The 11803-nt window shown below is 41.5% G+C and overlaps 1 protein-coding gene across 3 annotated transcripts; it reads left to right on the forward strand.

Moving 5' to 3' along the window:
• Window positions 1-608: 608 nt before the first annotated feature.
• Window positions 609-11795, forward strand: Zfand1 (zinc finger AN1-type containing 1). Of its 3 annotated transcripts, none has more exons than XM_013110887.3 (8): window positions 609-688; window positions 3543-3585; window positions 4294-4333; window positions 5573-5700; window positions 5782-5873; window positions 6939-7060; window positions 10372-10527; window positions 10686-11795. In XM_013110887.3, the coding sequence occupies exons 1-8, from the start codon at window positions 634-636 to the stop codon at window positions 10857-10859; spliced, it is 810 nt and encodes a 269-aa protein (XP_012966341.1). In that variant the 5' UTR covers window positions 609-633; the 3' UTR covers window positions 10860-11795. The 3 variants fall into 3 exon arrangements, with proteins under 3 accessions (XP_012966341.1, XP_005066850.1, XP_012966342.1); XM_005066793.4 differs by having other exon boundaries at window positions 10689-11795; XM_013110888.2 differs by lacking the exon at window positions 5573-5700 and having other exon boundaries at window positions 616-666.
• Window positions 11796-11803: the final 8 nt, after the last annotated feature.

Consider the following 11803-nt stretch of genomic DNA (forward strand, 5'->3'; position numbering starts at 1 on the left):
AGACAATAATAACCAGTATTCAGGTATGTTCCTTGATTCTTACATTTTATGCCAGGTCTGTGCTGGCTCCTGGGATTAACAGTCACTAAGAAAAACAAGAAATCGTCGTGAGGCCGTTCTCGATTTCGGAGGCTCAGTGGGTGCGGTTTCTGAAAGAGAACCTGGGTTTTTCTAAATCTTGAGAACGAGAACCTCTGCTCTAGGAACTGAGTGCTACTCAGTTTCGCCACGACCCCAAGACCGCAGACCCTCCTAGGCGTGCTAGCACCTCCGCCAGTGGCACTTCCGGTGCTCACTCAGGCCCCGCCCCGCACGCCCCGCCCCGCACGCCCCGCCCCGCACGCCCCGCCCCGCACGCCCCGCCCCGCACGCCCCGCCCCGCACGCCCCGCCCCGCACGCCCCGCCCCGCACGCCCCGCCCCGCACGCCCCGCCCCGCACGCCCCGCCCCGCACGCCCCGCCCCGCACGCCCCGCCCCGCACGCCCCGCCCCGCACGCCCCGCCCCGCACGCCCCGCCCCGCACGCCCCGCCCCGCACGCCCCGCCCCGCACGCCCCGCCCCGCACGCCCCGCCCCGCACGCCCCGCCCCGCACGCCCCGCCCCGCACGCCCCGCCCTTGCGGCGATAGAAAGATGGCGGAGTTGGACATCGGGCAGCACTGCCAGGTGCAGCACTGCCGGCAGCGAGGTGACGCTGGAAGCCCCATCCCCGGCCGCGGGAGAGCTGGGCCGGGTTCTGACGGCCGGGGCGGTGGCGGCGGGTGAGGGAGGACGCGGGGCGCGAGTGGCCCTCCGGGGTGGTGGTGGTGGTGGTGCTTTTTGTTGCTGCCCCTCAATTTGGGGGCGAAACTTGGGGCCCCCTCGGTTTCCGCCCAGATCCTAAAAGCAGACCTTGCAGACTTCTCGAGGCTTCCAAATTAAGAAGCCTTGCCTCCCTCCCTCTCCCTCTCTCTCTCTCCCTCCCTCTCCCTCACCCTCTCCCTCCTTCCTTCCTTCCTTTCTTCCTTCCTTCCTTCTTCCTTCTCAGACGAATGAATTGAACAGCATGAATAAACAGCATTGATTTCGGTGCGGGATTCCCTTAAGTGGTTAGTGGCAGATTAGTAAACTGCATTTCTAGAAAGGTTTAATAAATAATGTGGTGATGGTCTCTCCACTGAACAGAGACCCCGACATAAAGAAAGATCCTGGTGGTAGGTGTTACATTCCTGTGGCCGGCAAGTTCTTCAAGCCTTAGACTCACAGACTGCTCAGTCTTTACCTACTGGATTGCACTCCAAATGTGTATACAACCCGCTGCAGCTTCAGTCAATTCGTAGCAAGTCCTGAATCCAACTCTTACATTTGGCCTGGATTCAGTGTAACACCTGGGCTAGGCAGAGACAGCAGGACAGGTGATGTCATTTATTGTCCTTTGCCATTGACTGTAGTTATGAACCATTCGGCAGATCAAAACTTGTTTTCATGTAGTCCTTTCCTATGGAAACTTAGCTGTCTGGGTTTGACTCTGATATTATGTACATCTGGTCAGGCTGACTTACATCTAAAAATGTCTACCACCTGTGATATAGCTCATCCTTTTTCATTTCACATATCTTTAGCGTTTATTAATTGAGACCAGTCTCTTGGATTAGTAGAAAAGGGTTAAAATTAAGTGGGGGAGAAAACATGCTAGGAAATTATCTTGATCATATCTCTTCTTGGGCTTCCTTGAATGGCATATAATATTTACATGATCACTCTTTAAGTCTCAAAATAGCAAACATGCCCTTTTTTTTTTTTTGCATTGAAAAGTGACACAATGGGCCAGTAAGATGGCTCAGTGAGTAGAAATTTCTCTGGTAGACAGGAGCAGTGACAATGAAACAGGAGGCTCATATACACAGAGGGCACTGGCAGGACTAACAAGAGAGATCCTGCCTCAAAACCATGGTAGAGAGATAGAACTGACTCCCAGAAAGTTCTCCTCTGACCTCCACAAGTGTGGCAAAGCACAAGATGACACACACTCATGAAATAGATCTAAAAAAAGAAAAAATTTGTAGATTATTGTTTCTTATATTGGCACATGTGTCTCTAACTTCTTGGTATCAAATTGAAGTTTGAAGTCGTGCTTTATTTAATAACAATGGTGGTAGTTCATCAGGCACTCCTCAGCAGAGGGAAGCATTATTCAGTCCTAGTCTGCAAGCATGCTCAGCTCTCAGCTCCTTTTGCTTACATACAACCTCTTTGCATTTTCTAGACTATCACAGTTTTGTCTAAAGGGGACTGAGCTGTACCTTCTGATTTTCATTGTGAAAGGAGTATGTCTGGAATATCTAGCTTCATGTTGCTCCTTGTTAAAATGTAATATACTGAAGTCAATTTAGAAAGCGATTAAGTCAGGTATGGTAGCTCACACCTGTAATTTTATCACTCTAGAGTCTGAAAAGTGGGGACTAAGGGATTAGGAGTTTTGAGGCCAACCTGGGCCATGTGAGACCTTGTGTCAAACAAATGTATAAAGGTTATTAATTATTTTATTTAATAATTAGTTTCCATATCTAAGAATTGATACTTGTATTAACTTTTCAAAATACATGTGTGTAGACAACATAAGGTATGATAGATATAGATGCAGATCAGGTTGATACACATACATACATACATACATACATATATACATAGAGAGAGAGAGAAAAGGGAGAGAAATGCATAGTATATACTACATCCATGGCTTTATTATTAGGTAATCTACTTAGTATTGCTAGATTGATATGGAGTCAGAATTAAAACCCAGAATTTTTTGAATTTTTTTTAAATTTAAATTAGAAACAAGCTTGCTTCACATGTCAATCCCAGCTCCTTCTCCCTCCCCTCCTCCCCTGCCTCCCCCACCCAATCCCCACCCCATTCCCCAGTTCCCCAGGGAGGGTGAGGCCCTCATGAGGAATCTCCAGAGTCTCTCATCTCGTTTAGGGCAGGGCTTAGGCCCTCTCCCAAGAGTCCAGGTTGAGAGAGCATCTCTCATTTTGGAATGGGCACCCAAAGTCCATTTGTATGCCAGGGATAAATACTGATCTACTGCCCAAGGCCCCCATAGATTGCCTAGGCCTCCTCACTGACATCCACATTCAGGGGGTCTACATCAGTCCCATGCTGGATTCCCAGCCATCAGTCTGGGGTCCAAGTCAGGTCAGCTGTTTCTGTGAAAACCCAGAATTTTTATGCCAAATGCAGACACTGCAGTGTACAGCCTTCAAAAACAGCACCTAGTAAATCTCAGAAACAAAACAAAGAAAAATACCACCAAAAAAGTGACTTTTATGATTTAACAAGTTATTATAAGTCATGTCTACCTCCTGTTGATTCGGCCACTTTTTCCTTGAGTTGAAAATTTGCCAGTTTTGGCTTAATAGAGATTACATAGTGACTTGCTGCACAGGGACAGTCAAAGAAAATTTTGCATATAGGATTGGCCAGTAGCTTCCTTTTGCATAAGAAAACTAAATCAAAGTCAGACACTGACTAGTACCTATCACATTTTCCTCCAATTTTAGATTTTCTTCCATTTGTATGTGATGGATGTTCAGGGATATTTTGGTAAGTTAAGTTTTTTTATGTGGGATTTGAAAATAATTTTGGTATTTATCAGTGTGGGATTAATTTCAGAAAATTAAAATAATTTAAAAATAGTTCTAACTTTAGCCACTGACAGTTGATGTTTAGCATTGTAATCACCTGTGAAAAACTTAAGCTGACTAGTCATAGGCTCTAATTAGTTATACATGTTATGCCACTAATCTTTGAAGTTCCAAGAAATGCAGTCATAAATGTGGATTTTAAGATTAGCTCTCATAATTTACAATGAGAAAATAATGTCCATATATAAAGAATATAGCTTTTAGAAATCCAGCCATGATTATTCTCTATTTTAATTAACAGATGAAAAGAGTCCAACCTATAATGTTCTTAAAATGGATAGTGCATTGCATACATCACTTGCAAATATGACCTTTGGACAATTCAAGGATTTGAGAAGACATGCCTTGATATTACATTCCCTCATTTAACTGAAATTTGCATGCACTTTAAAGATAACTGGAGTGGTGCATTGTTTTTACTCAATTGTAGGTGAACTTAGACTCTCCTTTCTGTGGATTTCAGTTGGTTTTACATGAAAGTCACTAGTGTAGTGAGCATAATGTACCTTGAGAATGTGAGATGTTTAAATAGTCTGAATTACTTAAGTTATCATTAAGTGAATTAATTGATTGCATTTAAATAAACACTTTTTTTTAATCATTTAAGCCTTGAACACAGAAGCAGGGACTCTCATGGTTGTCCTGAGGTATGTTTAATTTTCTCTTATCTGACATAATTTATATATTTGTACTCATATACTTTTAGAATTTGATTAGATTTAAAGCTAGTCAGTATACCAGATATTTAGCATCCTAAACTAATTACATATAAAGAATCTTTTGCTACATTTCTAATATTTTTCTCTTTGAAGAAAATTTGCTTTGATTGGTATTTACACATTTTATCCTCATAGTCTTGATTCCTACTATTTCTGTTTAGGAAGCCCGCTCATAGCACTAGGCTATGTATGATACACACTGGCTTCAGTGCCCACATCATACTGTCCTTCCAGGTCACCGTCATTGTGGTGTTCGTTTTCACTGGTGGCTGCTGATAGGATTCTGTGGCAGTCAAGTTTTTGGACCCAATCAGCCTTAGACTACCAAGAACAAACCCTTAGTCCAACAAAAGAAAATCCTTATCCTGATTGAAAACATGAATGGATTGAGAAGGGACGCCAAAGACAGAAACCAAATTACTACCTTATCACTACTAATAAAGGATGGAACTTAGTACAGAGTCAGTTACTCAGTGCTCAGTAATGTGGCTTTGTCTGTTTCCTTTTTTCCCTTCCAAAGAAGATCTTGCATTTTATATTCTGATGTAATGTTTTCTGATAATAAAATATTCCACATTGCATGGGAAGTAGTTTATGATTTTGAAAACTGCCTCATGTTACAGATACGATTTTTAAGGGTTCCTTGTCCTAAACTGTTGTTCATTTCCTAAATCTGGCATAGAAAGTAGTTATGACTCCTTATTTGAAGGTTGGTGAGTTGACTACCTGGGCCGATTTTGATAGGGCATCTTTGTCTGGCAGTGTTTCAAAGCAGAGAGTAAAACTGTAGGCAATAAACTAGGCGCAGTGGTACACCCCTGTGATCCCAGCACTCAGGAGGCTGAAATAGAAATACTGCAAATTTAGAACCAGCTTGGCTATTATGTAGTAAGACCCAGTCTCAATAAAAAGGCAGGGAAACTGAAAAGTCATTTTAATTTAACTTAAAACATAATTATGACACATCAGAAAAGTTATGACAGTGGAACAATAAGCATAGCAATAATTTCTCATACAAATATTCCTTGTAATTTGTATGTGAGAACATATAGCTTAATCTAATAAATTTAAACCAAAATGATATGGGTGATGCCTTCTAACACTGGCTTTTGTGTTGTTTTAAATGAGAATTATAGTGCCATTCCCCCCTCCCCCTTACTGTTTTAGGTGAATATAATCAAAGAGAGACCAAAAACAGATGAACACAAATCTTACTCATGTTCATTCAAGGACTGTCCTGAAGTAGAGCTTGTAGCAGTGATATGTCCTTATTGTGAGAAGAACTTTTGCCTAAGGTATCACTAAACCCTTCAAGTTTTCCGTAACTGTTTAGTTGTACATGAGCGAGTGACAACTAACTCCTCTGTTACTTGTAGACACCGTCATCAGTCAGATCATGGGTGTGAAAAACTGGAGCTCCCAAAGCCAAGAATGGCTGCCACACAGAAACTCGTCAAAGACATTATCGGTGAGTCCTAGTAAGCCTGTGTGGCTGCTTTGCTTCCTGGTGTACATTTCTTACTCCACTGCTCCTGGTCTTACGTGTGATCATCAGTTATGGAGGTTTCGTTAGCAGCCCCAGTGTAAGAACTTGCATTCTTTTCTAAAATTTTATTTATTTTACTTATAAGTATTTGTATGGGTGTTTTTCCTGCATGTATGTCTATGTACTGCTTGCATGCTTGGTACCCTTGGAGTTCAGAGAGGGTTTCAGATCCCCTGGAACTGTAGTTATACACAGCTAAGAGCCATGTGGGGGCTGAGAAATGAATCTAGGTCCTCTGGAAAAGTAGCCAGTACTCTTAAGAGCTGAACCATCTCTGCAGCCCCAAGAACATGCATTTTAATAACATTAACGTATTTTGTACAAAGCCTTCCTGACTAGTGAAAAATCAGAAAATCATTTGTTGGGCAGTTTAGGTCCGGTGTCAACGATTATAGCTAGTTACGTCGATGAGGTTAGCATGATGGACAGCTTTGTCTACAGAATGCATTCTACTAAGGCTCTTTGGCTGTGCTGTGAATGCCGATGAGGCACCAGGAAAAGCACTAGGAAAGAACATGGCTGTGACTTAGCTTAGTTTCTCTTGCAATGTATTAGTTCAGTAGAACTTTTATCCCATATTAAGGGTGGAGCCTTTGTTGAAACTGGAAGTGTTCTATAAAAGCATCAGTGGCCACTTTAGATTAAATCAGTTAGGCCAGAAAGAAGCAAAGTACCTGTGAACTTTTTTAAGGTAGAAGCTACTTAGATTGACCAGTAGTCATGTAAATATACTTACCAGAGCTGTGCTGTGCAATTTATGTATGTCGAAGACCATAATGTAAAGTTGAGCTTGGTGTGTACTGCATTAGTCCCATCAGAGGCAGGTGGATCTCAGTGAGTTTCAAGCCAGCCAAGACTACATGGGGAGACCTTGTCTCAAAACAAGAGAAAAAAACTAAAAGGAAAAGAAAGAGAAGAAAACAGGAAAGAAAATCTGGAAATTGCGATGGGAAAGTGCGTACATGCTTACACTTCTTTCTCCCTTAGACTCCAAGACCGGAGCGGCAGGAAGTAAAGGAAGGAAGGGCGCGAAAAGCAGCGGGACAGCCGCAAAGGTGGCTCTGATGCAGCTAAAGATGCATGCTGACGGGGATAAGTCACTGCCGCAGGTGAAAAGAGCAAGCGTGTCAAGTGGTCTCAAATCTCCTTTCTCTTCCTCCCTTCCATCCAGTACAGCTTTTAAACCTGACATATCAGTTCTAAGGACCGCGTGCTGTGGAGTCTGTGCAAATACTTCCCATTGCTGCATTTTCCCTCTTTGTAGAGATGGCAACCAAACACACAGAGCCTTCTTCCCCTCTTTGCATCCTGTTTTTAGTATTTACCTGTACTTAAGCTGTGGTGTAGTTCATTCGGTAGCTACACATTCTTTTGTATGACTGTGGCCTACGTTACTTTTGTAAATAAATCTCAGATTTATTCAGGGCATTGTTATTAACACCTGTTCTCCATAAATCCAAGTATTTAGGAGGGGAGCTTCTCTAGAGAGTATCTTTAAAATCCCAACACCTAGGAGACTGAATTTATGAGTTCAAGGTTAACTTGAGCTGCAGAGTGAGTGACAGGAAAAAATTCAGACATACATAGTTATATACCCTCATACAGATTCATTAATTAACATTTAGCCATGTGTCCCTGCATCTCTGTTGCTGTGACAAAACACTGACCAAAAACAACTTGGGGAGGAAAGGATTTTTTTCAGCCTCCGTGTCACAGTCCATCACTGAGGGATGTCAGGGCATGAACTCAGGCAGGAAGTGCTGCCCCTGTCTTGCTCAGCCTGCTTTCTTATACAGCTCAGGACATCATGCTCAGGGATGACACTGCGCACAGGGGGCTGGACCCTCTTCAGTCAGTTAGCAATCTAGAAAAGACCACACAGACATGCCAACAGGTCGATCTGATGGAGGCGATTCCTCAGTTAAGGCCTCTTCCCAGCTGTCTCTAGTTTGTGTAAATTCAGTAAAACTGACCAGCAGATGTTACATATACGTAATATTTATAAGTGTTGAGTGGTGAGGGCTATAAATGAAAGTAAAGCATGTTTCAGATAGATTATGTAGCCATCTCTGATGTATGCCCATTGCCTAGTAGAAAAAAACCTGTGTGCTATTACTGCTGATACTTTCTCTAAAATGTACATCATGTTCCATGAAATGTGTGATGTAACTTTTTGCCATTTTTCCTACTGATACTGATTCTGTCTCGTTTTTAAATTTTTTGGTTTGGTTTTTCGAGACAGTGTTTCTCTGTGTAGCTTTGGAGTCTGTCCTGGAACTCCATTTGTAGACCAGGCTGGCCTAGAACTCTCAGAGATCCACCTATCTCTGCCTCCTGGGTGCTGGCATTAAGGGTGGGCACCACCACTGCCCGGCTGATTCCGTCTCCTCTTTGATTATTTTCTTTTTTTGAGATAGGTTCATATGTAGTCCAGGGTGTCCCAGGAATCTATGATTCCTTTTTGTGCCCCTTTACACTGCCGTCTAGATGACCTTCAAATCCACCATCTCATTAATTAAGCCTTTAATTGTGGATGGCAGAAATTTACTTGGTTTGACTTTCTTATTTTAGAAGTCATAGTTTTAGTTCTTGTATTTCTTCTTGGATATCTACATCTTGTCTTCATTTTATAACATGTTCATTTTTATGGGAAATACTATATAATGTCTCTCACCACATCCGAAGTAACTTACTTTAATATTCTTTTAGATTTCTGTTATGTTCATTACTTTAAAATTTAAGATTATTGATCCCACAAGTTCATCTTGACTTTGAGGGATCTCCTGTATTTTTCTCTCCCCTTACTTCCCAGTCCCTCCTAAAGTTTACTGGTTTCCCTCAGCCCACCCATCCACAGCATCAGTTTCAAGCCTAAGCTTGAGCCTAAGCTTGCTTCTGCTCTGGAGAGATTCTGAGGTAGTTGCAGTTGCAGCTGGTGAGCTGGGAGAGCTCAGCTCTGTGGTCAGGGAGGCACAGCTATGCTCTGTACCTTCCTCTGTCCTGATGCAGCCGTCATTCTCTTAGCCTGCTCTGTAGATTCTACTCTCCCTAAAATCGTTAGTTAAGAAAAAATAAATTGTAAGGTGGCTCATAAGATATGGAGTCCCACACCAGGCTCTCCGTAGCACCCGACAGCCATGTCTTTATCAATATTTACTTCCCACTTAGCCACCGTTAAGCTCTGCACTACATGTTCTGAAACCCTGTGAGCCTGTGTGATTTGTTTTTGTTTATTCTTTCCTATGTATTTTGTTATTGTTGCTGTTATTTATTTAGAGACTGGGTCTCCCAAGCTGTTCTTAAATTTACAAACTCATGAGCCTTTTGCTTCAATTTCCCATTAGCTCATTTTTTATCCTAAGACATATTTTTAGAAGCTATAAATTTTCATTTTCTCTTTCCTATTTGCACTCCTGCTGTTTTCCCTTGGGAGCAGGGCTGGTGGTGATAAAAGTGGACCAGCACTTAGGCTTTTTCTCTTTTCTTTGAATGTGTTTTGTTTTGTTTTATCTATAACACATCCTACTGACCTTCAACAAATCTGAATTCCTTTCTGCTGAGACAGGAATTGTTTTCACTGTATTATTTCTTAAGATTATTCCGATAGTTCCCCAACATTTTCCATTAGAGATGCTTCATTTAGAGCAACATTTTTATTGTTCAGAAGTTGACCTGTGTAGACAATCTCTCTAAAGCAGTTTTTAGGAATTGAGGAAAACCCTATCCCCCCTATATGTTTTTTAAATAAAGTTAATTAAATAACAAATTACAACTGAAGAACACAGTAGGACACAGATTATGTTAGAGATCCTATCTCTGAAACCCTATTTTATTAATAAAGTATTTTCCTGGGGCTTTATCCTACTTTATATTTTCACTTTCTTTGTTCTCAAAACTCTTGCTGCTCCAATAAATAGTAAAGTCTTTCATATATAAACAAGTGTTTTGTATCAGAAACCTTGTCTTGAAAATGACAGGACTTTGACTCGAAGGAGTACAGTTGAAACCAGTTTGTTTCAGAAGAGAGCACAACAGGCCCATGTCTAGGGGTTCTGATGTTCTTGAATGATCTATCAATTTCTTGATTTCTTTGTTCGTGTTGAACTCATTCTTAACTCAGGAGTGGCTGAGGGGTATGAGGGAAGCCTATAGTCCAGGTCAGAATCACTGGAACTCAACCCATTCCCTGAACATAAAAGGGTCACACAACTGTCATTACGCAGATCACCTACTAGGGTTTGGGGTCCTTGGCACATGCAGTAGGTTAGATGGGCTGCATGATTGGTTTTCTCACTAAAACTTACATCATCATAGTGTTTTTCTACTTTGACCAAAAGAAGGAAGGAAAGGGAACCACTAGCTGAAAACGGAAAGTCTTATTCCATGTGTCTAACCTGTCTGTTAACTTTTGCTTACACAGACAGAAAGAGTTTACTTTAGGGTTTACTTACCAAAGGGGAGCAAAGAGAAGAGCAAAGCCATGTTCTTCTGCCTCCGATGGAGCATCGGAAAGGTTGTGGACTTCGCAGCTTCTCTAGCCAGTCTTAGAAATGAAAACAACAAGTTGACGGTGAAGGTAAGTGCAGTCACCATTCTTCCTTAGGTTCTGGCATCTGTCCATAAGTGTGTGTCATTGTCACTGTGTGGTCTATTTCTCTCACCATTCTTCCTTAGGTTCTGGGATGTGTCCATTAGTGTGTGTCATTACCACTGTGTGATTTGTTTCTCTCTCAGCAGAAGCTGAGGCTGTGTCACATTCCTTCAGGAGAAGCCCTGCCTTTGGATCACACTTTGGAAGCATGGATCACTAAGGAGGACCACCCTTTATACAATGGAGGAAATGTGATTTTGGAGTATCTTAATGATGAAGAACAGTTTTTAAAAAATGTTGACTCTTATTTGGAATAATCACTCAAGGATTACAAGCAGAAATCATTCTTTTACTACAGATACTTTTTTAAAACTCTAAAAGTGGCTTTTTTATAATTTATTTCCATTAGGTCATAATTTACGTCGGTAGTTTCCTACTGAGTTCTGGGTTTTGTGTTTTAAAGTTTAACTGTGCATTGGTAGTTATGGCAAAGTATTATTTTTATTATTGTTTCTGGGTTATGCTGCAAAAATATCAGCTACCATGTCATTCCAGTGCCAGCTGTTGACTGGCTGCTATGGCACGTTCTGTACCACCTTCACCCCAAGGTCCGGCTCACACGACACCCACTTTTTTGTGATTTTACCATTCTTGTGACAGAGGAAGATGCAGATGGCAGATGCTTCAGTACTTGTTGCTTTTGTTTTAAGAAAGTCCTATGATTACGTCTAAATGATTACAGGGCCAGAAAACATAGCCTACTATATACCTAAATGATGACATTTGAATTGATATATGCACATGAATTACAGAATCTTAGATATTCTCTATTCAGTCTTCCAGGTATTTGGGTAAGAAACCTCAGTCTAAGAAGGGAAAGTTGTTTTTCTTGGTATCATGTAATTGCACTGGATATATTTCTGGTAAGGAATTTTCTCCAGTAGGAGTCACCTTTTTGTTGGTATGACTATTTTACAAATGAGAAGGGCAATAAATGGACTGACTTTGTTACAGTCTCTTTCATTGTGCCAAAGCAAAATATACACTAAAAATTATTGCATTTTACCTATAAATTGAAGTCCTCTTGGAGAATGCTTTTTGTCTACACATGAGGAGAATGAATGTGTTCTACCTATAGTGGATGAAGGACTTCACCAGAGAAGGAAATAAAGTATTTTTAATTGCCCCCCTTTTGTGTGCCATTTGTTATGGCTTTAGGTTTAATTAAAACAATAAACAGCATGTTCTTTTGATCTTCGTC

This window comes from Mesocricetus auratus, unplaced genomic scaffold (genome assembly GCF_017639785.1).
Source record: "Mesocricetus auratus isolate SY011 unplaced genomic scaffold, BCM_Maur_2.0 Super-Scaffold_6730, whole genome shotgun sequence".
Lineage (NCBI taxonomy): Eukaryota > Metazoa > Chordata > Mammalia > Rodentia > Cricetidae > Mesocricetus > Mesocricetus auratus.

Excerpts from the sequence above, each read along its gene's own strand:
- Zfand1 (XM_013110887.3), top strand. The coding sequence starts at position 634 with ATGGCGGAGTTGGACATCGGGCAGCACTGCCAGGTGCAGCACTGCCGG. Across the intron at positions 3,586-4,293 it reads GGATGTTCAGGGATATTTTG|CCTTGAACACAGAAGCAGGG; the intron begins GTAAGTTAAGTT and ends TAATCATTTAAG. Across the intron at positions 7,061-10,371 it reads GGGATAAGTCACTGCCGCAG|ACAGAAAGAGTTTACTTTAG; the intron begins GTGAAAAGAGCA and ends TTGCTTACACAG.